Here is a 27,500-nt window from a genome sequence, read left to right on the forward strand (position 1 = left end):
TCTGAGATAACACAGACATGTTTCTAAATAGTCTCAATGAAACAGCAAACACACTTTTTTTAATTTATTTAAATACTTAATACTTTCAGGTCCAAAGTTTGAAAATAAAAAATAAATAGTTAAATATTACTTGGAAATGTAGACAGTTTAAGTAAGGATCGCTAGTTATCATTTTATGTTAGTTTCATGGATATTGCTGTATGCAATCTTACCATTAACCACTTACTGACTGACTTTATTGTCCCCAAGGGGAAATATTGTTGCAGTGTCATGTACACGTTTAAAGTGACGTTTAAATACAAAACAAAATACAGCTTTCGTAACAGTTACATACTTAACAGCACAACAAGGTTTAGAAACTACAACAGAGCTACCCACCCTTTGGCAGGGCCCAGTTTAGGGGAGCCTGCTCCGTCCTTGGTGCGGGCGGCGATGTCTCGGACCCTGAGAGCGGCCAGAGGGTCCTTCTCTTTGCCCTTGTCAGCCAGGGCCGTGGGACTCAGGTTCAGGATCAGGTAGAGGCTGTTCAGCAGACACCACGCTCCCAGCAGCTGGAAGTTCTGGTAATGCTCTCCTCCGGCTCTGCGGGAGCTGCTGATGGCCTGGCCGATCATTTCGTAGATGTCCAGCTGTTTGAAAAACCACACATGAGAAATTAACTCAATCATAAGACAAGAATGTGTTTCCCTAATATCCTATTTATTGAAGTAGGGGATTATTATTATTATTTATTTTTTAATTAAACACTGAACGTACAAAACATTAACACCTGTTCTTTCCATGACATAGACTGACCAGGTGAATCCAGGTGAAAGCTATGGTCCCTTATTGAGTTCACTTGTTAAATCCATTTTAAAATCAGTGTAGATGAACGGGAGGAGACAAGGTTAAAAAAGGATTTTTAAGCCTTGAGACAATTGATATTTATGGCTTGGCTTGATATTTAAGTGCCTTTGAACAGGGTATGGTAGTAGGTGCCCGGAGCACTGTTTCGAGTGTGTCAAGAACTGCAACGCGGTTAGTTTTTCCCCCCACGCTCAACAGTTTCCCGTGTGTATCAAGAATGACCCACCACCCAGAGGACATCCGGCCAATTTGAGTCGACATGGGCCAGCATCCCTGTGGAACGCTTTCAACACCTTGTAGAGTCCATGCCCTGACGAATTGAGGCTGTTCTGAGGGCATAAAGGGGGCGCAAACCAATATTACAAAAAAAGTGTAATTAATTGAATGTTTTGTAACACTCGTGTATATGTAACGGATGTGAAATGGCTAGCTAGTTAGCGGTGGCGCGCGCTAATAGCCTTTCAATCGGTGACGTCACTTGCTCTGAGACCTTGAAGTAGTGTTTCCCCTTGCTCTGCAAGGGCCGCGGCTTTTGTGGAGCGATGGGTAACGATGCTTCGTGTGTGTGGCTGTTGTTGATGTGTGCAGAGGGTCCCTGGTTCGCGCCCGGGTCGGGGGGACGGACTAAAAGTTAAACTGTTACATATATACTTACACATTTCTGTACGATGGTAGCAGCGTCATTTTCATAGTCCTCCTCTTTGGAGCTGGTGGAGGCTGTGCGAAGCTGCAGGCCGCTGCCCACCTGCAGGATGGCCATGCACGTGGCAACGCTCACACCTGGCGAAGAAGCACATATTACAGACTCATCATTGACCGACTGAGAAACACACATTAAGTGATTGATAGTTGGTATATGCAGCAGTCATTTTTGGTATTCAGCGGTTTACTCTGAGGAACTACCGAAACTGTGATTTATGTCAGACAACATAGACAGCAGCTCTATAGAGACGAGATGATGACTGTGGAATAATAGGGTCCTCAAATTCAACTAATATAATATACAAAACAACTGAAATATAAAGTAAAGTGAATAAATTATGGTTAATAAGTAATGAACAGTCACTACCATCATGGGGCTTGTATTAATTGTTTTATTCTGTGTTGTCACATCATTCAACCCACATAATGCATAGAGTATTTAATGTCGGGGTGGAAAAATTGAATAGAATCATGGAAATCTGTGATAATCTGTTTATAATATAACCGAAACGACCTAAAAAAAAAAAGTACTAAAATCGCTCAGCGGTATCAGCTTGAAAAGTTGCCGTTTGACGAGCCTCTGACATTTAAAAAAAAGGGACAGTACACTCCTATATGCAACCAAAGCAGAGACGGAACCCAACACGAGCCCCATATAACGTACCTGCGTAGAGGCAGCTGAGTGCCAGCACAGTCATGTCCAGAAGTCTCCCAGGAGTCAGGGGCTCCAGGACAGGCAAGGACAAGGTGTCCAGGGCCATGGTCACATCTATCACCAGGGAGTGGAACCTGAAGAGGGGGGGAGACAAGGTCAGAGGTCACACACACACACACAAGTGTCAGAGACACAGGGGAAAAACACTGAGGTAAGCACTGGTAGTGTGCCAAAAGAGCACGAGAGCCACAGAGCGCGCTATAAATAACCTCGTGGGGCTCTGATTGGTGTCATACTTATGCCCCAGCTAACACACCTGACTCCAATAATCAACTCATCATGATCTTCAGTTTAAAATGCAATTAGTTTAAAACAGGTATGTTTGCTACAGATGGGGGGGAGGGGTGACACCAAATCAGGCCCCCGAGGACTGGAATTGCCCGGGCCTGCTTATAGAGAGGGACAGTATGTTGGAGGACCAGAGAAACCTGTCAGGTGAGACAAGTTGGTTTGTTGGCAAAGTTCTAAAAACACACACACCCCAAGAATTCCCACAAACCTACCCGTTGCGGACAGCAGTTGCGTCTCCGACGGTGGCGGGCATGATGAAGAAGGAGTTGGCTGAGACTGCGTCTTGGAACCGGTTGATATAGCGCAGGAAGTAAGGGAGGTTGAGGCAGACACGCAGCAACTTCTCCGAGCCGCCCAGTTCCTGGAGACTGGACACGTTCTGGGACACGAAAGCATTCTTCATTTTGGCCTGGAAGGTCTGGTCTGTCGTCGCCTGGTCCTCACTCACACTCTCCGCCTATACAGACAGCACAACAAAACAAAAACAGTAAATCAGACTGATGTTTTTTTTTAATGAATAGAAAATTGGTGGTTTAGAAGTGAAGACACAGATACTTGATACAATTGACATGAAACAGAATTTTTTTAAATTTTTTTAATAAAAAATAACCCTTCAAATGCAAAGTGAATATAATCAAAACACACAGTCCCCATCCCGCTCTCCCCGTTCCACCGCACAGTCCCTAGTTGGTGGTTACCCTGGGGGTCGCGTGTGGGGCTACACCAATGCAATGATTACTGTATAATATACTGAGGTATTCTGTATGTGAATCTCTGTCTGCAATTGCATTTTATTACTAAAGAGTTCTATACCAAGGTTCCTGTGTCATCTATCTGGAAGACTGATTGTTGAAGGAAACTCACATCACCCCGTGCAAAAGACCCCCGAACACCACATTCCGCCCCCATTCCGCTCCTCCCGTTACACCGCACAGTCCCCATTCCGCTCCTCCCGTTACACCGCACAGTCCCCCCTCCCGCTCCTCCCGTTACACCGCACAGTCCCTATTCCGCTCCTCCCGTTACACCGCACAGTCCCCATTCCGCTCCTCCCGTTACACCGCACAGTCCCCATTCCGCTCCTCCCGTTACACCGCACAGTCCCCCCTTCCGCTCCTCCCGTTACACCGCACAGTCCCCCCTTCCGCTCCTCCCGTTACACCGCACAGTCCCCCCTTCCGCTCCTCCCGTTACACCGCACAGTCCCCCCTTCCGCTCCTCCCGTTACACCGCACAGTCCCCCCTTCCGCTCCTCCCGTTACACCGCACAGTCCCCCCTTCCGCTCCTCCCGTTACACCGCACAGTCCCCCCTTCCGCTCCTCCCGTTACACCGCACAGTCCCCCCTTCCGCTCCTCCCGTTACACCGCACAGTCCCCCCTTCCGCTCCTCCCGTTACACCGCACAGTCCCCCCTTCCGCTCCTCCCGTTACACCGCACAGTCCCCCCTTCCGCTCCTCCCGTTACACCGCACAGTCCCCCCTTCCGCTCCTCCCGTTACACCGCACAGTCCCCCCTTCCGCTCCTCCCGTTACACCGCACAGTCCCCCCTTCCGCTCCTCCCGTTACACCGCACAGTCCCCCCTTCCGCTCCTCCCTATACACTGACCTGTGTGCGTCCTGAGGGAGAGGCCAGCACGGTGAGGTCAGGGTTGAACACGGAGGTCAGCTGATTGAAGAAATTCATCTGTACTTCCTTGTGTCGCAGCTCAGGGTTCACTGGAGACAGCACCTCCTTCTGGTCCTCCACTGAGAGAGAGGAGGAGACAGGGCAGAGTGAGACACACTGGTATAGAACAGACTGGTATAGAACAGACTTTTAAAGACAATATAGAAAACATAGACAAACACTTGCAGCTCAGGAGAGGGAATCTCCTTCTGGGAGAGACACAGAACACACAGGCATGGACATACAAAGATTGAAAATATGGAGACAGACTAACAGACACCCAAGATATACCGAAAATTGGATACAACATGAAAAGCTGTTCGATACTAGAATTTGTTACTTTCAGTACTTCTGTCAAACAAGTCTATCAGCACAGCCAATGTCCCCCATGGAGCGCACCATGCCTGCTCTGGGAGTCTGGCCTGCACCGTGCCTGTTCCACTGCTAGCCTGCACTGGGAGTCTGGCCTGCACCGTGCCTGCTCCACTGAGTCTGGCCTGCACCGTGCCTGCTCCACTGAGTCTGGCCTGCACCGTGCCTGCTCCACTGAGTCTGGCCTGCACCGTGCCTGCTCCACTGCACTGGGAGTCTGGCCTGCACCGTGCCTGCTCCACTGAGTCTGGCCTGCACCGTGCCTGTTCCACTGCACTGGGAGTCTGGCCTGCACCATGCCTGTTCCACTGCTAGCCTGCACTGAGAGTCTGGCCTGCACTATGCCTGTTCCACTGCACTGGGAGTCTGGCCTGCACCATGCCTGTGCCACTGCTAGCCTGCTCTGGGAGTCTGGCCTGCACCGTGCCTGTTCCACTGCACTGGGAGTCTGGCCTGCACCGTGCCTGTTCCACTGCTAGCCTGCACTGGGAGTCTGGCCTGCACCGTGCCTGCTCCACTGAGTCTGGCCTGCACCGTGCCTGCTCCACTGAGTCTGGCCTGCACCGTGCCTGCTCCACTGAGTCTGGCCTGCACCGTGCCTGTTCCACTGCTAGCCTGCTCTGGGAGTCTGGCCTGCACCGTGCCTGTTCCACTGCACTGGGAGTCTGGCCTGCACCGTGCCTGTTCCACTGCTAGCCTGCACTGAGAGTCTGGCCTGCACTATGCCTGTTCCACTGCACTGGGAGTCTGGCCTGCACCGTGCCTATTCCACTGCTAGCCTGCACTGAGAGTCTGGCCTGCAACGTGCCTGTTCCACTGCTAGCCTTCACTGGGAGTCTGGCCTGCACCATGCCTGTTACACTGCTAGCCTTCACTGGGAGTCTGGCCTGCACTATGCCTGCTCCACTGCTAGCCTGCACTGGAAGTCTGGCCTGCACCATGCCTGCTCCACTGCTAGCCTGCACTGGAAGTCTGGCCTGCACCATGCCTGCTCCACTAATTCACTGCTAGCCTGCACTGAGAGTCTGGGCTGCATCATGTTAGCTCACAACCCATGATGCACAGAAGTTAACACAATTGAATAATGCGACACGGCATGAAGAAATATTGAAAATGTTAATTACTGTTCGCAAAACAAGGTCCATACAGACAAAAAGATACAGGTAGATTCCAGATTTGTAGGCCACAGTGCCTTCAGAAAGTATTCACACCTCTTAACATGTTCCACATTTTGTTGTGTTAAAGCCTGAATTTAAAATGAATTAAATGTATATTGTGTGTCACTGGCCTACACACAATACCCCATAACGTCAGTGGGGTAAATAAAAAATAAAAAATCCAAATTAATTACAAATAAGTGTTCAACCCCTTTGTTATGGCAAGCCTAAATAAGTTCAGGAGTAAAAATGTGCTTAATAAGTCACATAAGTGATATTAGTCACATAAGATGGACTCACTGTGTGCAATAGTGTACCTCATCTCTGTACTCCACACATACAGATAATTGTAAGGTCTCTCAGTCGAGCAGTGAATTTCAAGCACAGATTCAACCACAAAGACCAGGGACGTTTTTCAGTGCCTTGTAAAGAAGGGCACCTATTAGTAGACATTGAATATCCCGTTGAGCATGGTGAAGTTATTAATTACACTTTGGATGGTGTACCAATACACCCAGTCACTACAAAGATACAGGCGTCCTTCCTAACTCAGTTTCCCGGAGAGGAAGGAAAACGCTCAGCGATTTCACCATAGAGGCTAACGGTGACTTTAAAATAGTTACAGAATTGAGTGGCTGTGATAGGAGACAATTGAGGATGGACCAACATTGTAATTTCCCACAATACTAACCTAATTGACTAAGTCAAAAGAAGGAAGCCTGTACAGAATAAAAAATATGCCAACACATACGTAGGCCCTAAAGTAAAACTGCAAAACATTTGGCAAAGAAATGTATACCCTGAATACAAAGAGTTATGTTTGGGGCAAATCCAACACAACATCACTGAGTACAACTTCATATTTTCAAGAATGGTTGTGGCTGAATCATGTTATGGGTATGCTTGTCATTCCTTTTTATAAAAAAAAAACTGCCAATGTAATAAAGGCCTTTCGAGTGGCGCAGCTGTCTAAGACACTGTTTTCAGGCTGTGTCACAACCAGCCGTGAGCAGGAGTCCCATAGGGCGTCGTCTGGGGTTGGGGAGGGTTTGGACGAAGGGGGGGGGGGGGGGGCTTTACTTGGCTCATGGGGCTCTAGCGACTCCTTGTGTTGGGCCGGGAGCCTGCAGGCTGACCTCGGTCGTCAGTTGAACTCTGTTTTCTCCAACACATTTGTGCGTCTGGCTTCCGGGTTAAGCGGGGGCAGCATTTTCACGTTTGGATGAAAAGCGTGCCCAGAGTAAACTGCCTGCTACTCAGTCCCAGTTGCTAATATATGCATATTATTAGTAGATTTGGATAGAAAACACTCTGAAGTTTCTAAAACTGTTTGAATGATGTCTGTGAGTATAACATAACTCATATGGCAGGCAAAAACCTGAGAATAAATCCAACCAGGAAGTGGGAAATCTGAGGTTGGTCTGTTTTCAACTCATTCCCTATTGAAGATACAGTGGGATATGGGTCATGTTGCACTTCCTAAGGCTTCCACTAGATGTCAACAGTCTTTAGAACCTTGTCTGATGCTTCTACTGTGAAGTGGGGCCGAATGAGAGGGGAATGAGTCAGAGGTCTGGCAGAATGCTTTGAGCTCGTGACACTCGTTCACGTGAGAGCGAGCTCTGTTCCATTTGATTTTCTACAGACAAAATAATTCTCCGGTTGGAACAGTATTGAAGATTTATGTTAAAAACATCCTAAAGATTGATTCTATACTTCGTTTGACATGTTTCTACGGACTGTAATATGACTTTGTCTGAACTTTTGCCTGGACTTGCCCGTGCGTCGTGAGTTTAGATTGTGTACTGAACGCGCGAACAACAAGGAGGAATTTGGACATAAATGATGGACTTTATGGAACAAATCAAACATTTGTGGAACTGGGATTCCTGGGAGTGCATTCTGACGAAGATCAAAGGTAAGTGAATATTTATAATGCTATTTCTGACTTATGTTGACTCCAACATGGCGGATATCTTCTTGGATTGTGTTGGTCTCTGAGCGCCGTACTCAGATTATTGCATGGTTTGCTTTTTCCGTAAAGTTTTTTTAAAATCTGACACAGCGGTTGCATTAAGGAGAGGTATATCTTTAAATCTGTGAATAACACTTGTATCTTTTATTAATGTTTATTATGAGTATTTCTGTAAATTGATGTGGCTCTGTGCAAATTCCTGGGATGTTTTGGAATGTTTTGGAGGCAAAGCCAAATGTAAACTGAGGTTTCTGGATGTAAATATGAACTTGACCGAACAAAACATAGATGTATTGTGTAACATGTTGTCCCGGGAGTGTCATCTGATGAAGAATATCAAAGGTTAGTGATTCATTTTATCAATATTTCTGCTTTTTGTGACTCCTCTCCTTGGTTGGAAAATCGCTGTATGCTTTCTATGACTAGTTGCTGCCTAACATAATGATATGTTCTGCTTTCGCCTAAAAGCTTTTTTGAAATCGGACACTGTGGTTGGATTAACGAGAATTGTATCTTTAAAATGGTGTCTAATACTTGTATGTTTGAGAAAATGGAATTATGAGATTTCTGTTGATTGAATTTGGCGCACTGCAATTTCGTTGGCTGTTGGCGAGGGAACCTCAGTCCTAGACAGGTTAAAGCATACACGGCTGTCTCTTGGGAAAAAAAGTTAAACATTTCAAATGTAATGATATTGAACTCAAACGATGCCCAACGATTGGACAGGGCAGGAGCTGAGTTTCTGGATCGAGTGACATTCTATGACTGACTAATATGCCTTTTTTTACTGTGGTATTGTTTTGGTATTCGAGACACTAAACATGATACCGTGACAACACTAGAGGACAAACAGGTCTACAACACAGACACACAAATACAGAAAAACACTCAAGCACACACACAGATACACAACCCCGTCTCTGGGCAGGGACCAATGACCATCCATGTGGGAATGTGAAAGGGCTAAATCCCTACTGACATAAGCAGGGGAACAAAGCTCCCTTTCTGCCAGCCCAGCACTAGTCAAATAACACTGGTCCATAGACTGATGATGAGATGCTGTCTAGACCAATAGACTAGAGTATGGGATAGAATCCAATAGAAGTAAAATAGAATATCTTCTAAATAACAGTATATAGGGCCCTATAAAATTGTATTCCCTACTTTTTCAGATTTCCATAAAAAAAAAAAATAAAGAATCAGGTTTTCGCTATAATTATAAAAAAAAAAAAATGTAAATCACACATTTTTTTTTTTTTTTAATAGGAAAACAATTTGATGTTGCAAGTCCACAACACTTAAACTACATGACGAGACCCCTTTCGAGGTCTTGAAAAAAAATCTAAGAAAATGTAGATTTTACGGGTGTGGTTACCCTTTAATACAAGTGTGCCCTTTAGCACTCATGTGATGGCAGAGTTTGCTTAACAAATGGCCACTGGATTTATGCAAATATTCAGGATACCATTCTGCCAGGTCAGGCATAGGTAGTGAAAGGGGCAGTGCAGTTAAAAATGTGATTTCCTTATTCTATATTTCCACACTTCGAGATCAAAATAACTCAATGTTCACATTTTCAGTGTTGCCTTTGTGTAATAGCTGTTTGAAGAAAAAATAAAATGGAAAAATAAAACATAATAAAATTTAAACATTTATATACAAAAACAAAAATAGGGAATTTCAGCCTGTTCAGGTGGGATGGAACTTTTGGCCCACATGTCACAATGTGATCTGATTACAATAGACCAATGACTAGTCATCTGGGTAAGGGGATGGGCTCTAGACCATCCAAATCAGCCAATCAGAGCTGTGTATGAAAATATCTTAATTTGTTTCCTAACGCCCACACGATCAGACTGAGCGACATACAGTGATTTAAAAAATAAAATGACAAAGACTGCATGGGGGCTTTAACATTTAATTGAAAATATGTTTTGGGAAAAGCCTTTCCATCTGTACAAGAAGGTTATTTAATAAGCATTTTAGCTAATGGCTACACAAACTGTAGACATACACGCGCTCCTCACAGACAGGGACATTCCTGTGCCGTTTCAGAAATCTGTATTTTGTTTATGTATTGTGATTAACTTGGGCAAATTAATGCATTTTCTAACAAGTTCAATACATTTTTGAACATTTTTGAATTCCGTTTTAAATGTCTGGATTACATGATACCGTCTGGGTTCTCCGCAGCGCAGATTTTATAGGGTCCTAAATATACAGGTTTCATAGACTGATAGGAGTTAGACCACTAGCGCATGGGATTGGTTTCATACTATACAACAATAGCTAGGTTTCCATCCAATTGAAAACAGATTCATGTAAATATTCTAAAATAAACAAAGGCATTTTTCACACCAGTGGTGTGTTTCTACCAAATGGACTTGTTGCAGATCAAAATCAGGTACCGAATTGAAAATGTGAACACAGATTTTAAAAACTCTTATCATTTCACGTTATTCAAATTTAACCAAAAAAAAAAAAAAAAGATCCCACCATGTCAAACAAACAAATTATCTGTTGGCATTTATACATATTTTACCAGAAACTTCCCAGCTAACAGTGGATGAACTGAGCAGCGATCAGTTATTTCATCCCCACAAATCAGAAACTAGTCTCCCTAAGCAGTCAGCTTGCCAACCACAACGGTAACAATGTTTCAGCGTCGGTCTGGGATTTCCCCAGACAAAAAGGCCTTGATAAACTGCCAATTGTTTTTAGGCAATGTTGCTGGCAACAGAATAGGGTATGAGACACTGGAGCAATGATGAGCAAATGGACATGAATAGTAGATTTTAATATGAAGCATATTTATTTTTTTAACTTAAAACTCAATATCCCCAGCTTGTCGCTGCCTGTTTACTGCCACATCTGTCCTGGAATGTATTATCTAACCAAGAGGTCTCGCCGCTATCCTGGGCATCCACTTAACCTACTACCAGTCAACTCAATGGCAACGCAGATATAAAGGATGACTAGATTCAGAAAACGTTTAACTTCCCAAATCTAAGCTAGGAAGTATAAATGGTATTCATCCAGCTAATTAAACATTAAAAAATCTAAAACGGAAAAACTAAAATGTAAAAGCTACATGACTAGCTAGCGAATTAGCCTTCTTGTCCCATTGGACTAAGCATACGTTTACATCCGTGGATATGTTTGGCAATTAAACTGAACACAGTATGTATTAACGTATCGTGATATAATATTGTAGTGAGACGTGAACGGCCAACATCTCAAACCAACATGGGAGTTGATTTTCTCTCGCTTCAGCTCAAAGTCCAGACAGCTGATGTTCAGAAAGAGCTGCAAAATCTGGATCCTTACAAATTAGCTGGGCTAGACAAATCTGGACCCTCTCTTTCTAAAATTATTCGCCGAAATTGTTGCAACCCCTATTACTAGCCTGTTCAAATCTCTCTTTCGATCCCTAAAAGACTGGAAAGCTGCCACGGTCATCCCCCTCTTCAAAGGGGGAGACACTGTAGACCCAAACTGTTACAGACCTATATCCATCCTGCCCTGCCTTTCTAAAATCTTTGAAAGCCAAGTCAACAAACAGATCACCGACCATTTCGAATCCCACCGTACCTTCTCCGCTATGCAATCTGGTTTCCAAGCTGGTCATGGGTGCACCTCAAGCCACGCTCAAGGTCCTAAACGATATCATAACCGCCATCGATAAAAGACAGTACTGTGCAGCCGTCTTCATCGACCTGGCCAAGGCTGTCAATCACCGTATTCTTATTGGCAGACTCAATAGCCTTGGTTTCTCAAATGACTGCCTCGCCTGGTTCACCAACTACTTCGCAGATAGAGTTCAGTGTGTCAAATCGGGGGGCCTGTTGTCCGGACCTCTGGCAGTCTCTATGGGGGTACCACAGGGCTCAATTCCCGGGCCGACTCTTTTCTCTGTATATATCAACGATGTCGCTCTTGCTGCTGGTGATTCTCTGATCCACCTCTACGCAGACGACACCATTCTGTATACATCTGGCCCTTCTTTGGACACTGTGTTAAGTAACCTCGTCCTTCCGTGGACTCCAACTGCTCTTAAATGCAAGCAAAACTAAATGCATGCATTTCAACCGATTGCTGCCCGCACCCGCCCGCCCAACTAGCATCCCTACTCTGGACGGTTCTGACTTAGAATATGTGGACAACTACAAATACCAAGGTGTCTGGTTAGACTGTAAACTCTCCTTCCAGACTCACATTAAGCATCTCCAATCCAAAATTAAATCTAGAAATCGGCGTACTATTTCGCAACTTAGCCGCCTTCACTCATGCTGCCAAACACACCCTCGTAAAACTGACTATCCTACCGATCCTTGACTTTGGCAATGTCATTTACAAAATAGCCTCCAACACTCTACTCAGCAAATTGGATGCAGTCTATCACAGTGCCATCCGTTTTGTCACCAAAGGCCCATATACTACCCACCACTGCGACTTGTATGCTCTCGTTGGCTGGCCCTCGGACATATTCGTCGCCAAACCCACTGGCTCCAGGTCAATTATAAGTCTATGCTAGGTAAAGCCCCGGCTTATCTCAGCTCACTGGTCACTATAACACCCACCTGAAGCACGCGCTTCAGCAAGTATATTTCACTGGTCATCCCCAAAGCCAAACACTTCCATTGGCCACCTGTCCTTCCAGTTCTCTGCTGCCAATGACTGGAACGAATTGCAAAAATCTCTGAAGCTGGAGTCTTATATCTCCCTCTCTTTAACTTTAAGCATCAGCTGTCAGAGCAGCTTACCAATCACTGTACACAGGCAATCTGTAAATAGCACACCCAACTACCTCATCCCCATATTGTTACCTATCCTCTTGCACCTCAGTACCTCTACTTGCATATCATCTGCACATCTATCACTCCAGTGTTAATGCTAAATTGTCATTATTTCACCACTATGGCCTATTTATTGCCTACCTCCCTACATTTGCACACACTGTACATATATTGTGTTATTTACTGTACGTTTGTGTAACTCTGTTGTTTTTGGTCGCACTGCTTTGCTTTGTTTTGGCCAGGTCGCAGTTGTAAATGAGAACTTGTTCTCGACTGGCCTACCTGGTTAAATAAAAGGTGAGGGGGAAAAAATATAATAATAAAATACGGTCGCCATGTATTTTGGAACAGCAGTCGGGAGGGGGCAAGATCAGGTAGGACCATTCCAGCCAATGAAAAGGCAGATACACGCATGTGAACAACAGGTAGAGCTCAAATATAAATTATTTTTTTCTCTCAAAGTTCCCGGGATGTCACATGTCCTACTTGTCAGTACACTCGTAACAAGCACAGCAAAACGTCTTCTCGATCAAGTAAGCCACACATCGCAAATGAGCCATTCCATTTTTTGTTAACCAAATGCAACACTTTGACATCCATACAAAAACTCCTTGCTTGGTGAGAGAGAAAAGAAAACTCCTACTAGGGAAAAAGGATTTTGGTCCCAGTATTCCCTCTTGTTTCAACTCTTCTTCTCTGGTGACTCACACATTTCAGTTAATTACTATAAAGCTTCCACCTTGGGCCCAATGAGTGTCATTTAGTATGCCGGATCTCTATGGCAAGACGCATCACTCGCCAAAGTTGAATTTTAAAAAATCGTGCCAGTGCTGTGTGAGATGACTAACGTATGAACGGACGGACAGAGGGACGGCGGGTCGACCCACAGTTCCCTTCCCAATTTCATCATGGGGAACAACTAAGCAACAAGTAGACTAGTAGCACCATAGCTGTCTAACCCTGTTGGTGCCAAAGATGACGGAGCCATTGGTTTGTTTACAAACTTTGTTACCCTAACAATTGTAAAGGCTATATTTTACATACTCCAACAACGTAGAATGATCTGATACATATCTACTGAGTCTACTTTAAAAAACGTTGATACAGTGAGATAGTATCTCAGCAAAAAGCATAGAACTCACCGTCGGAGAGTGTCTTGACGGTCTGGGGAAGTTTAGCCGACTTCATCATGGCTGTGAAGGTGATGATCTCTGTTCTGTCCAGGCGGCTGCAGCCGGTACACAACCCCTTTATCAAGAGGATCAGGTGTTTCTGAAGAGAAGAGGGGGAGGAGAAAATGAGAGGAAAGTCTTATTGGGACAAAATAAGAACATCAAGATTTTGGCAAAGGAATTAGTTGAGTTTCAATTATTTACATTGCCTTCATAAAGTATTCACAACTGTTGACTTTCTTCATACATTTGAATATGTTAGAAAGTGGGATTAAAATAGATTTATTTTTTTGTGTAAACGATCTATACAGAATAATCTAAAATGTCAAAGTGGAAGAAATGTCTATTTGATTTTGTATTAATTGAATAATCAAAACACTAAGTATTGAACCCCCTGAGTCAATACATGTTAGAATCACCTTTGGCATTACAGTTGTGTCTTTCTGGGTAAATCTCTATGACGTTTGCACACCTGGATCATACAATATTTTCCCATTACACTTAAAAAAATAAAAATAAAAAGTGTCAAGCTCTTTCAAGTTGATTGTTGATCCTTGCTAGACCGGCAATTTTAAGTTATGGCATAGGTTTTCAAGCCGATTGATGTCAAAACTGTAACAAGGCCACTCAGGAACATTCAATGTCGTCTTGGTAAGCAACTCCTGTGTATATTTGGCCTTGTGTTTTAGGTTATTGTACTGCTAAAAAGGTGAATTTGTGTCTGTTGGAAAGCAGACTGAACCAGGTTAACCACTAGGATTTTGCCTGTGCTTTGCTCCATTACGTTTATTTTTATGCTTAAAAAAATAAAAAAAACTTGTCGATGACAAGCATACCCATAACATGATGCAGCCACCCCATGCTTGAAAATACAGTGCATTCGGAAAGTATCCAGAACACGTCCCTACTCCCACATTGTTACGTTACAGTTTTATTCTAAAATGTATTAAATAAAAAACATTTTCCTCATCATCTACTACACACAATACCCCATAATGACAAAGCGAGAAGAGATTTTTTGATTTTTTTTGTGCTAATTTATAAAAACAGACCCTTTGCTATGAGACTTGAAATTGAGCACCGGTGCATCCTGTTTCCATTGATCATCCTTGAGATGTTTCTACAACTTGATTGGAGTCCACCTGTGATAAATTCAATTGATTGGACATAATTTGGGAAAGGACACACCTATCTATATAAAGGTCTCACAGTTGACAGTGCATGTCAAAGCAAAAACCAAGCCATGAGGTCGAAGGAATTGTCCGTAGAGACCCGAGAACACAATGGGCTCCATCATTCTTAAATTAAGTTTGTAACCATCAAGACTCTTCCTAGAGCTGGCCACCCGGCCAAACTGAGCAATCAAGGGAGAAGGGCCTTGGTCAGGGAGGTGACCAAGAACCCAATGGTCACTCTGACAGAGCTCCAGAGTTCCTATGTGGAGATGGGAGAACCTTCCAGAAGGACAACCATCTCTGCAGCACTCTACCAATCAGGCCTTTATGGTAGAGTGGCCAGACGGAAGCCACTCCTCAGTAAAAGGCACATGACAGCCCGCTTGGAGTTTTCCAAAAGGCACCTAAAGACTTTCAGACCATGAGAAACAAGATTCTCTGGTCTAATGAAACCAAGATTGAACACTTTGGGCTGAATGCCAAGCATCACGTCTGGAGGAAACTTGGCACCAGCCCTACGGTGAAGCATGGTGGTGGCAGCATCATGCTGTGGGGATGTTTTTCAGCAGAAGGGACTGGGAGAATAGTCAGGAACACGGGAAATGTGAACAGAGCAAAGTACAGAGAGATCCTTGATGAAAACCTGCTCCAGAGCGCTCAAGACCTTAGACTGGGGCGAAGGTTCACCTTCCAACAGAACAACGACCCTAATCACACAGCCAAGACAATGTAGGAGTGGCTTCGGCACAAGTCTCTGAATGACCTTGAGTGGCCCAGCCATAGCCTGGACTTGAACCCGGCCGAACATCTCTGGAGAGACCTGAAAATAGCTGTGCACCAACCAACCTGACAGAGCTTGAGGGGATCTGCAGAGAAGAATGGGAGGAACTCCCCAAATACAGGTGTGCCAAGCTTGTAGCGTCATACCCAAGAAGACTCGAGGCTGTAATCACTGTCAAAGGTGCTTCAACAAAGTACTGAGTAAAGGGTCTGAAAACTTATGTAAAGTATACAGTATATACACATTTGCAAACATTTCCAAAAACCTGCTTTCGCTCGCTTTGTCATTATATGTGTGTAGATTGTTGAGTATTTTTTTTATTTATTATCTTACTTTAGAATAAGGCTGTAACGTAACAAAACATGTGGAAAAAGTCAAGGGGTCTGAATACTTTCCAAAGGCACAGTATATATTTATTGTTTTAGAAACACTACAAAGCTCATCCGTTTTTGTGTTTTGATGGTTTAATTTCAAACAAAAAAAATTATCTGAGTCCAGAATAATAATATTATATCTACTTGACATAGTGGCTGGTGGACCAAAAAGTACATTTTAGGCCCTGGTATTGATCCACCATCCAAAGTGTAATTAATAACTTCACCATACTCAAAGGGATATTCAATGTCTGCTTTAAAAATATATATATATTATCCATCTACCAATAGGTGCCCTTCTTTGCGAGGCAATGGAAAACCTCTCTGGTCTTTGTGTTTGAATCTATGTTTGAAATTCACTGCTTCGACTGAGGGACCTTACAGATAATTGTATGCGAGGTGCACAGAGACAGGGTAGTCATTTAAAAATCATGTTAAACACTATTATTGCACAGAGAGTGAGTTCACGCAACTTATGTGACTTCATAAGCACATTTTTACACCTGAACTTTTTTAGGCTTGCCATTTTTTTTTATTTTACCTTTATTTAACTAGGCAAGTCAGTTAATTAAGAACACATTCTTATTTTCAATGACAGCCTAGGAACAGTGGGTTAACTGCCTGTTCAGGGGCAGAACGACAGATGTGTACCTTGTCAGCTTGGGGATTTGAACTTGCAACCTTTCAGTTACTAGCCCAACGCTCTAACCACTAGGCTACCCTGCCATAACAAAGGGGTTGAATACTTATTGACTAGAGACATTCTCAGCTTTAAATTTATGAATTTGTAAACATTTCAAAAACATAATTCCCCTTTGACATTATGGGGTGTCGTGTGTAGATCAGTGACAATCTCAATATAATGAATTTTAAATTCAGGCTGTAATAACAAAACGTGAAAAAAGTCAAGGGGTGTGAATACTTTGAAGGCACTGAGAATGGAGGAATTACAGATTAAATCAGGAAAAATCACATCCCTGCTGCCTGTCTGTAGAAAAACCAGACTGGATAAAATACACAGGGCATGTTTGGATAAACACAGTGCAGGACGGATAGCCTGCCTGATCCCAGATCTGTTCTGCCAGATCTTCGACCAACACTGGTGTGATAATGTTTATAAGGAGGTGGCAAAACAGCCCAAAACAGATCTGGGACCAGGCTTTGAGGACAGCGAGGATGTACTTCTCTCACCTGTGAGACTGCGCATGCTTCGTCAGGGTTCTCCAGCCGCAGCAGAGAGAACTCAATCAATACTTTACATGCTGCTGCTACTGACAGCAACTGGTTTCTGGGGACTAGAGGGAGAGAACAGAGGCAGAAGAGGACAGATATGAACTGTCTCATGATCAAAATGTACAAAACCCTCTGCACTAAATATTAGTATCAAATTGTAATGTACATTTAGATATTTTTACCTTTTATTTAACCAGGTAGGCTAGTTGAGAACAAGTTCTCATTTACAACTGTGATATACTACAAGCCCACGAAGAACAGGAAATAACACTACTGTAACTAGGCAAAGAGAACCAGAGAGAGACAACATGCATGTGTGGCCTTCTAATTACTAATTTGCAAATTTAAAAAAATTCTAATAATTTAACAACATTTATTTAACTATAAACAGGCATGCAAACAGAATTAGGCTACTGTATTCGTGTTACTATCAACAACAAAAAAAATCTCTACTCACAAAAAAATAAGACATTTACAAAGTAGTAGTAGTTTAAAAAAAAAAAAAGGTAGATAATGAGGAAGTAGTTAAAATGGGTAGTTATTGGGTCGTTGGAACATACTTTGTCCACAGACTGTGGTGATGTAATGAGCAGAGAGCGCCACGAAGGACGAGTAGAACGGCTCATACTGTTTATCATGGTGTAGGATCTCAGATTCACTGCAATGACATGGGAAATGAGGGTCATTTACAAAATACATAATAAATGAATTACAGTTCAAGACAAGTAGAGACATATATATAGGCATTATCAATCACATTATTTCATTCTAAAATACGTCTGAATAATGTGGGCCTTATTGCCTGACTAATTGGACCGTAGGTTCCTGACAGAAACACACTAATGAAGTCTGTCCGTGTAGCTTATCAGTCTCTCCAGCTGAGAGGTTGAAGAGTTTAGTTATTGTATCATGTTTTAAAATGAGAAAGCAAAAAAACAAAAAAATAAACGCTTTATATATTTATTTATTTTTATTTCACCTTTATTTAACCAGGTAGGCTAGTTGAGAACAAGTTCTCAGTTGCAACTGCGACCTGGCAGTTGTATGGAAAACCAAGTCGAAGCCAACAGCTCGCTATGGTCGTGCTCATCATAAATTGTTTAACAGAACTTCAATTACTTTTCAAGGACCAAAGAGCCTAGAGAAAAATGTCTGATTTTCAAGGTAGGCTATTCCATGATGACTGAATTGTGGTATAGCAAATATTCAACCAAGACTTTAAAAAACGTTTTTAAAAAGCTGGGTTGCATACCCATTCTTGCCTTAGCATTTACTGGTTGATATAACTTGCATAAGCGGTAGTGGCAGGCAAGATGTTCCATTTGCTGTAAACTGCTCCAAGCAACAACCAGCTGTTCGAGAGATGCAAACTCTCTCTGCCCGACAGATTATCTATAGGCTACATGTGTGCAGAGCGCGTGTGATAAATAAAATCAACATAACGAATAAACAGCTTTAGGAATCTTTATTTTTATTTTTTATCAATTATATAGTCTAGATGAAAAATAGCATTATTACAATAAAAAAACATTTCACTGGGACACTGACGGGGATAATCGACTGGCCTGGAGAGCTTCCAAAACCTCCCCAAGACAGCAGACGGCCCTGCATGTCAAGCCCTGAGAATGTATTTTTCTAGGACAGTACATGTTGTGGTTTACAGTCCTGGGGGACCACCAACCAAAGGTCAAACTGATTCACATATCTGTTTGTATTTTGTTGTCGTCGCTGGAGTACAATGTTATTATAGCTTCAAATTTTGTTCAAAAGTATCATATCATGGACTGTCTGTCAGTCCTTGCATCCAGAGATGAAATTGAGTGGTTATATTTCTCCAGCCCCTGAGCTGAGTTGAAGTGGCAGAGCTGCTGTTGTACATACACAACATGACCAAAAGTATGTCGACACCTGCTCGTCCAACATTTAATTCCAAAATCATGGGCATTAATATGGAGTTGGTCCCTCCTTTGCTGCTATAACAGCCTCCATTCTTCTGGGAAGGTGTTCCACTAGATGTTGGAACATTGCTGTGGGGGATTTGGTTCCATTCAGCCACAAGAGCATCAGTGAGGTCGGGCACTGGTGTTGGGCGATTATGCCTGGCTCGCAGTCGGCGTTCCAATTCATCCCAAAGGTGTTCGATGAAGTTGAGTTCAGGGCTCTGTGCTGGCCAGTCAAGTTCTTCCACACCGATCGACAAACCATTTCTGTATGGACCTCTCTTTGTGCACGGGGGCATTGTCATGCTGAAACAAGAAAGAGCCTTGCCCAAACTGTTGCCACAAAGTTGGAAGCACAGAATCATCTAGATTGTCATTGTATGTTGTAGCATTAAGATTTCCCCTCACTGGAACTAAGGGGCCTAGACCGAACCATGAAAAACAGCCCCAGACCATTATACCTCCACCAAACTTTACAGTTGGCACTATGCATTCGGGCAGGTAGCGTTCTCCTGGCATCCATCAAACCCGGATTCGTCTGTTGGACTACCAGACGGTGAAGCGTTATTCAATGGCGGCGAGCTTGACACCACTCCAGCCGACGCTTGGCATTGCGCATGGTGATTTTAGGATTGTGTGCGACTGCTCGGCCATGGAAACCCATTTCAGGAAGCTCCCGATGAAAAGTTATTGTGCTGACGTTGCTTCCAGAGGCAGTTTGGCGCTCGGTAGTCAGTGTTGCAACCGAGGACAGACGATTTTTTTAATGTACTACGCGCTTCAGCGGTCCCTTTCTGTGAGCTTGTGTGGTCTACCACTTTGCCGTCTAGACGTTTCCACTTCACAATAACAGCACACACAATTGACCTGGGCAGCTCTAGCAGGTCAAAAATTTAACTAACTGACTTGTTGGAAAAATGGCATCTTATGACGTGCCAAGTTGAAAGTCCCTGAGCTCTTCAGTAAGGCCATTCCACTGCCAATGTTTGTCTATGGAGATTGTATGGCTGTGTGCTCGATTTTATACACCTGTCAGCAAAGTACATCTGATTCAACTAACCAAAGACTTGATGATTAGTTTAATCAGTTCTACTAGTGTTGGGCTAGAACAAATATGTGCAACAGCAGCCCCACCACCTCAGCTCAGGGAGTTGGCTGGAGAAATAACAACTCAAATTCAGACATCTCTGGATGGAAAGGCTTACAGTCCATGACATCCTGAAATGATGATACTAATTTGAAGCTATAAAAACATTGTACTCAAATGACAACAAAGCATACAACCTTGCTAGGCCTATCATTATTTGGGTTATAATACGGTCGAGATAGCTTACAAATGTCTGAGTTTAGTGCAACTATATTCTTCAAAAATCAATGGGTATCAATAACTGAAGCGACCGTTGATTGAACGGCAGGAAATGTCCCAGATTGTGTAAGTTAGCTGTTGAAAGCCCGTTGTGCTAACGTTACCCAACTCGAACGGATCGGGGAGTGCAAAGTCAAATGTTGATCTTGAATACTTAGCTAACGTTAGCTAACTTACTTAACTAGCTAGCCCCACATCAAATGACATTTCAAACGATCACGTCAACAGCTGTCCGCTCGTGATGTTGACATATATAACTATTATCTAAAACATTCAAGAACAATAATGGCATCAGCAGCATAATAAACAATTTACCGTCAAGTAAAAAGAACCACAGGCTAAGCTTTCGTTTTCGATTCTTATGAGGCTAGAAATGCTGGCTAGCTCGTTAGCTGTGGCTAACTAAAGCCTCAATTTAACAAGCTAGCTAAGTAACAATGTTCGCCTTTAAAACTGGTTGTATTATCATGCAAATACGACAAACGCTTCAGAATTTATGGTTTTACAATAATGTTTACTTCAACGTAAGCTGCAGTATATAATGTCAGGGTTGTTTTACCTAGCTAGCTAACATTGCTAGCACGTAACGCTACACACCCTATTCGGCCTGATGATGAAGCAGATTCCTTCTGGGCATAGCTACTGTAGCTAGCAAGCTATGCTAACACTATGCAAACCAGCTGAGTGAAGAAGCTAACCAAGTTAGCATGCTAGCTAGCTGTTATATACAGCCCTTTCTTGTCAACAGAGCACTGCAATTCGCAGACAGGGACGATATTTACCTGTTTATTATGGATCCTATAAGCTGAGGTAGCTCTTTCGTTTCAAAAGCTGTGTACGAAGCTGATAAAAGCGGCCGTACATCAGCAGCCCAGTCCGGTTCTCCATCTCCTCCACTCGACGCCATCTTGAGATTCCGTACTAGACAAGCGAGCGATTCTTTCTCCTACAACCTCCCTTGAAAGGGAAGAGGTCGTCACTAGTTATCACAGCCACAAAGTCATAACCCCCGCCTATTTCTTCAATTTCTCTTATCAAATGTTGATTTTAAACCAACCCCTAACCTAAAACCTTACGACACTACCAACCTTATGCCTAACTCTAACCTTAAATTCAGACCAAAAAGCAAATGGTTGTTTTCATGAATTGTTACTATATTCAAATTTGACTTCGTGGCAACTAGTGGAAACCAAAGGGATACAAAATAACAGGAAGTGTTCACATAAATATTATAAATCTAAGAAGCACTTTAAGGGCTATAATAAACTGCTACATTAAACTAGTAAGGTAAATTATGTACATAGGTGTAGAAAGGATAGAGACAAGTAAAGAAAATAGTTGCTATTACAGCACAACCAAAGATCATTAGTAGGCATACTATGTAAACCGCTGAAAATGGAAAACAGACTTTCATAAATAGTAATAATCATTTTATTGAGGGTATTGGCGTTTTGGTGAAAATGTGTTGCACAAGCGGAGTTGTTCAGTTTCCCCAATAGGAAAGATTATTACTCTGGAGTGCCATAATAATCAAATGTTTTTAAGACATAAATATACTGTACATAAACTATAATTTACACAAAAGCCATGGGGGGGGGGAAATATTAGTTAAATCATGTGAACACAAAACTTCCAGTGCATCAAAGAAAGACCTACAGTGCTAGCCTCAGAGGCAGTTGATCCCAAAGACAACCACCTCAGTACACGCCACAGTTCCTTCTAACAAAAATGAATAACAAAACCATCTTGACCAACATAAAAAATTTAAAAAAAGATCTATGGAAACCATTTAAAACCCAATTAAAACAACAGTAAATCAGCTAAATCTCTTGACTCATTTCTACCACATTTAGTCATCTTAAAATTAGGCCTAATCTTTAGACTATTTACTAATCATTCACAGCTAAACAATGTTCCAGAGCTTCAGTATAAAGAACACTTGCTCTGAGATGCACCAAGTGACCACGGACTGCTCTTCGTTTGTGGTGAAAGAACAATATAATTTCATATAGTGTGATCATGAAACGCACTTTACATTCCGCTATCCTTTAAGGAAGATTGTAAAGGACGTATCAGTCGTTTAGTTAATTACTTGTTATTAGCAATGACATAACTACCCTTAAAAGGCTGCCTCAATGTAAAGTGTTACAAAATAAATTATACACACACAAAAAAAAAAACACAGGAAAATCTAAATTAACTTCTTCCTTGAAAAAGAAAGACGACAACCCCCCCCCATCAATTGACACATTGGGGTGATTTTAAGCCGATATTGTCAAACGGGCTTCAGTTCGTCCACCTCCATCGTCCGGGTTCATCCACGCAGCAATGGGGGAGGTCAGAATTGAAAAAGGTTTAAGTTGACTCTTTTACCGCCAGGCCCGGTTGAGCAGTTTGACCTGTGCCAGACGTTTACTAATCATGGTGGCGAAGAACAGCGCGAACAGAACACTGCTGATCAGGACGTAGTCGTAGTCATCTTTTAGCACGTCGAACTGCTTGGAGGGGTACACTCTGGTTTGGTAGATGTCAAGACCGTACGCAACCACCTGCGTAACAAAAAAAACATATACATTTCCATGTTAAATATTCAGTATTTTGATCTACATTATAGTTGTATCTTCATATAATCTCAATTTGATCTGTATTGTCAGTGGACCGTCAAATCAAATCAAATCAAATGTATTTATATAGCCCTTCTTACATCAGCTGATATCTGTCTTGGAAATGCAGCAGGAAGTTGACAACAGTGTAATAAACCAGTGGTTCCAAAACTATTTTTTGTTTGTTTTTTTATATTTATTACTCAGGCCCCTCTTTCCATCATTGGGGAACATCCCGCGCCAAACCTTAAAAACGTTAAAACAAAATCAAATGCCTTAAAAAAAAAAAACTTGCTAGCTGACAGTAGTCAATCTGGACATTTCTGACAAGTTATAAATAGCTCTCTAAGGTCTGCAATGACTGACATGATACGTGTTCAATCGAGTACAGTCTTAATTGAATGAACAGAGATAGAATGCAATATGTAATTTTTGTTAAATAGTTTGGAGTATGGCCTCATCTTCGAGGAATGCTCCCCGGAGCTAGATGTTGATGACGGATAGCCCTTTGCTGGGCAGCTGGCATCGAAACCCCCTTGTGCATTCTACTATTAAAACTTTCAAAAGTAAGTTGAAAGCCCAACTGAGTTCCTTAAAAAAATAACAATTCTGCGCCTAGCACGCCCAACAGTTTGGGAACCACTGTAATGGACCATAGACTCACCAGACATGTGGACTCCAGGCCAGAGGGGGCAGTGTAGATTCCTTTCACTCTCGCTACGGTCTGATTGTAGTTGATGAACCACTCTGTGCGGATGGGCATCTCTGGGGCATAGGGTATAAGGTTCTCCTCACTGGAAATAAATGATAAACCAATTCTTACTTTCATATAGTGACAAGGAACCAATATTCCTCTCTAAAAGGTCAGATAACGTCAACAACAGGGTTCTGTTCATTAGTGCACACAAAACGTTTTGCAACAGAAAATGAAAATGAGCGTTTGTTGTTGGACCAGGTATTCCCTCCCTGTTTCAGTTCATTTTCTTCCATTTGGTGCCAAATGAACATGGGGTACGTGTTGTTGGTACTAACCGGCTGTGTTCAGTGACAACCTCTGGTCTCCGTGGATCCAGGAACATCTTGGGGAGAGACAAGATGGCTCCTGATGGTAGCCCCACTTTGAGAAAGAAATATCCAGAGAAAAAAATTGAGTTACGATACAGATAGATATGGTGCTGAAAGACCCACTCCTCCCTCCGTTCATTCACCCCTCCATCCATCCATCCATTCTCCCTCCCTCCCTCCCACCCACCCACCCATCCATCCATCCATCCATCCATCCATCCATCCATCCATCCTCCCACCCACCCACCCGTCCATCCATCCCCCCACCCACCCACCCGTCCATCCATCCTCCCACCCACCCACCCACCCGTCCATCCATTCTCCTACACAACCCTCCATCCATCCATCCATCCATCCATCCACCCCCCCGTCCATCCATTCTCCTACCCACCCCTCCATCCACCCACACACCCCTCCCATACTGACCCAGGAGATGTCTGGAGGTGATGCCCTTCTCAGTGAGCGTAGCCTCCATGGTGGTGATGGGAGAGGGGAAGATGTAGGTCTGCTGTAGGACCTGGGGCAGGTGGGGTCTGTCCAGACTACTGAACACTGTGCTGTTATACAGCTCTGTCCCTTCAAACAGCTCCAGCACACTGAACTCATTACGCCTGGACTTGGTGTTCCAGTACTCATACTGTGGAGAGGGAGAGAGAGAAAATTGTGAGGGTTACTCAGTAGCGGAAAGGCAGCAGTTCATTAACCTTTTTCTCACCACAGAAATCATCTTTGGAACATTTGTGACCATAACTACTACTACTACTACTACTACGGTTGTTGCTACTACTACTACAACTACTGGTGCTACAACTACTACTGCTACTACGGTTGTTGCTACTACTAGTACTACTACTACTACTACTACTACTGCTACTGTTGCTACAACTACTACTACTGTTGCTACTACTACCACCACCACTGTTGCTACTACTACCACCACTGTTGCTACTACTACCACCACCACTGTTGCTACTACTACCACCACTGTTGCTACTACTACTACTACCACCACTGTTGCTACTACTACCACCACCACTGTTGCTACTACTACTACCACCACTGTTGCTACTACTACTACTACCACTGTTGCTACTACTACCACCACCACTGTTGCTACTACTACCACCACTGTTGCTACTACTACCACCACCACTGTTGCTACTACTACTACCACCACTGTTGCTACTACTACTACTACCACTGTTGCTACTACTACCACCACCACTGTTGCTACTACTACCACCACTGTTGCTACTACTACTACCCCCACTGTTGCTACTACTATTACCACCACCACTGTTGCTACTACTACCACCACCACTGTTGCTACTACTACCACCACTGTTGCTACTACTACCACCCCCACTGTTGCTACTACTACCACCACCACTGTTGCTACTACTATTACCACCACCACTGTTGCTACTACTACTACCACCACTGTTGCTACTACTACCACCACCACTGTTGCTACTACTACCACCACCACTGTTGCTACTACTACCACCACTGTTGCTACTACTACTACCACCACTGTTGCTACTACTACCACCACCACTGTTGCTACTACTACCACCACTGTTGCTACTACTACTACCCCCACTGTTGCTACTACTATTACCACCACCACTGTTGCTACTATTACCACCACCACTGTTGCTACTACTACCACCACCACTGTTGCTACTATTACCACCACCACTGTTGCTACTACTACCACCACCACTGTTGCTACTACTACCACCACCACTGTTGCTACTACTACCACCACCACTGTTGCTACTACCACCACCACCACTGTTGCTACTACTACCACCACCACTGTTGCTACTACTACCACCACCACTGTTGCTACTACTACTACCACCACTGTTGCTACTACTACTACCACCACCACTGTTGCTACTACTACCACCACCACTGTTGCTACTACTACCACCACCACTGTTGCTACTACTACCACCACCACTGTTGCTACTACTACCACCACCACCACTGTTGCTACTACCACCACCACCACTGTTGCTACTACTACCACCACCACTGTTGCTACTACTACCACCACCACCACTGTTGCTACTACTACCACCACCACTGTTGCTACTACTACTACCACCACCACTGTTACTACTACTACCACCACTGTTGCTACTACTACTACCACCACTGTTGCTACTACTACCACCACTGTTGCTACTACTACTACCACCACTGTTGCTACTACTACTACCACCACCACTGTTGCTACTACTACCACCACTGTTGCTACTACTACTACCACCACTGTTGCTACTACTACCACCACCACTGTTGCTACTACTACCACCACCACCACTGTTGCTACTACTACCACCACTGTTGCTACTACTACCACCACCACTGTTGCTACTACTACTACTACCACCACTGTTGCTACTACTACTACCACCACCACTGTTGCTACTACTACCACCACCACTGTTGCTACTACTACCACCACCACCACTGTTGCTACTACTACCACCACTGTTGCTACTACTACCACCACCACTGTTGCTACTACTACCACCACCACTGTTGCTACTACTACCACCACCACTGTTGCTACTACTACTACCACCACCACTGTTGCTACTACTACCACCACCACTGTTGCTACTACTACCACCACCACTGTTGCTACTACTACTACCACCACCACTGCTACTACTACCACCACCACTGTTGCTACTACTACCACCACCACTGTTGCTACTACTACCACCACCACTGTTGCTACTACTACTACCACCACTGTTGCTACTACTACCACCACCACTGTTGCTACTACTACCACCACCACTGTTACTACTACCACCATCACTGTTGCTACTACTACCACCACCACTGTTGCTACTACTACCACCACCACTGTTGCTACTAATACCACCACCACTGTTGCTACTACTACTACCACCACTGTTGCTACTACTACTACCACCACTGTTGCTACTACTACTACCACCACTGTTGCTACTACTACCGCCACCACTGTTGCTGCTACTACTACCACCACTGTTGCTGCTGCTACTCACCACTGTTGCTACTACTACTACCACCACTATTGCTACTACTACCACCACCACTGTTGCTACTACTACCACCACCACTGTTGCTACTACTACCACCACCACTGTTGCTACTACTACCACCACTACTACTACTACCACCACTGTTGCTACTACTACCACCACCACTGTTGCTACTACTACTACCACCACTGTTGCTACTACTACGACCACTGTTGCTGC

The 27,500-nt window shown here is 43.6% G+C and overlaps 2 protein-coding genes across 12 annotated transcripts in view; both read right to left on the reverse strand.

Annotated features, from left to right (window-relative positions):
* Positions 1–21,503, reverse strand: part of ubr4 (ubiquitin protein ligase E3 component n-recognin 4) — a 116,208-nt gene extending 94,705 nt beyond the window's left edge. For all 11 annotated transcript variants that reach the window (XM_071373194.1, XM_071373188.1, XM_071373198.1 and 8 more), the window contains exons 1-10: positions 21,346–21,503; positions 17,818–17,915; positions 17,216–17,319; positions 13,665–13,794; positions 4,163–4,302; positions 2,767–3,011; positions 2,213–2,337; positions 1,502–1,626; positions 379–629; position 1 (exon numbers count right to left, since the gene is read on the reverse strand). The exon at position 1 is cut by the window's left edge and continues 108 nt beyond it. In XM_071373194.1, coding sequence (XP_071229295.1) covers position 1; positions 379–629; positions 1,502–1,626; positions 2,213–2,337; positions 2,767–3,011; positions 4,163–4,302; positions 13,665–13,794; positions 17,216–17,319; positions 17,818–17,915; positions 21,346–21,470 — 1,344 coding nt within the window. In that variant the 5' untranslated portion in view covers positions 21,471–21,503. The remainder of the gene's footprint in view (positions 2–378; positions 630–1,501; positions 1,627–2,212; positions 2,338–2,766; positions 3,012–4,162; positions 4,303–13,664; positions 13,795–17,215; positions 17,320–17,817; positions 17,916–21,345) is intronic.
* A 469-nt stretch (positions 21,504–21,972) lies between these two features.
* LOC139557892 (ER membrane protein complex subunit 1-like) overlaps positions 21,973–27,500 on the reverse strand; it is a 33,772-nt gene continuing 28,244 nt past the window's right edge. The window contains exons 19-22 of the mRNA XM_071373199.1: positions 24,658–24,868; positions 24,199–24,283; positions 23,831–23,960; positions 21,973–23,112 (exon numbers count right to left, since the gene is read on the reverse strand). Of these exons, the coding sequence (XP_071229300.1) occupies positions 22,933–23,112; positions 23,831–23,960; positions 24,199–24,283; positions 24,658–24,868 (606 nt within the window). The 3' untranslated portion in view covers positions 21,973–22,932. The remainder of the gene's footprint in view (positions 23,113–23,830; positions 23,961–24,198; positions 24,284–24,657; positions 24,869–27,500) is intronic.

This window comes from Salvelinus alpinus, chromosome 28 (genome assembly GCF_045679555.1).
Source record: "Salvelinus alpinus chromosome 28, SLU_Salpinus.1, whole genome shotgun sequence".
Taxonomy (NCBI): Eukaryota; Metazoa; Chordata; class Actinopteri; order Salmoniformes; family Salmonidae; genus Salvelinus; species Salvelinus alpinus.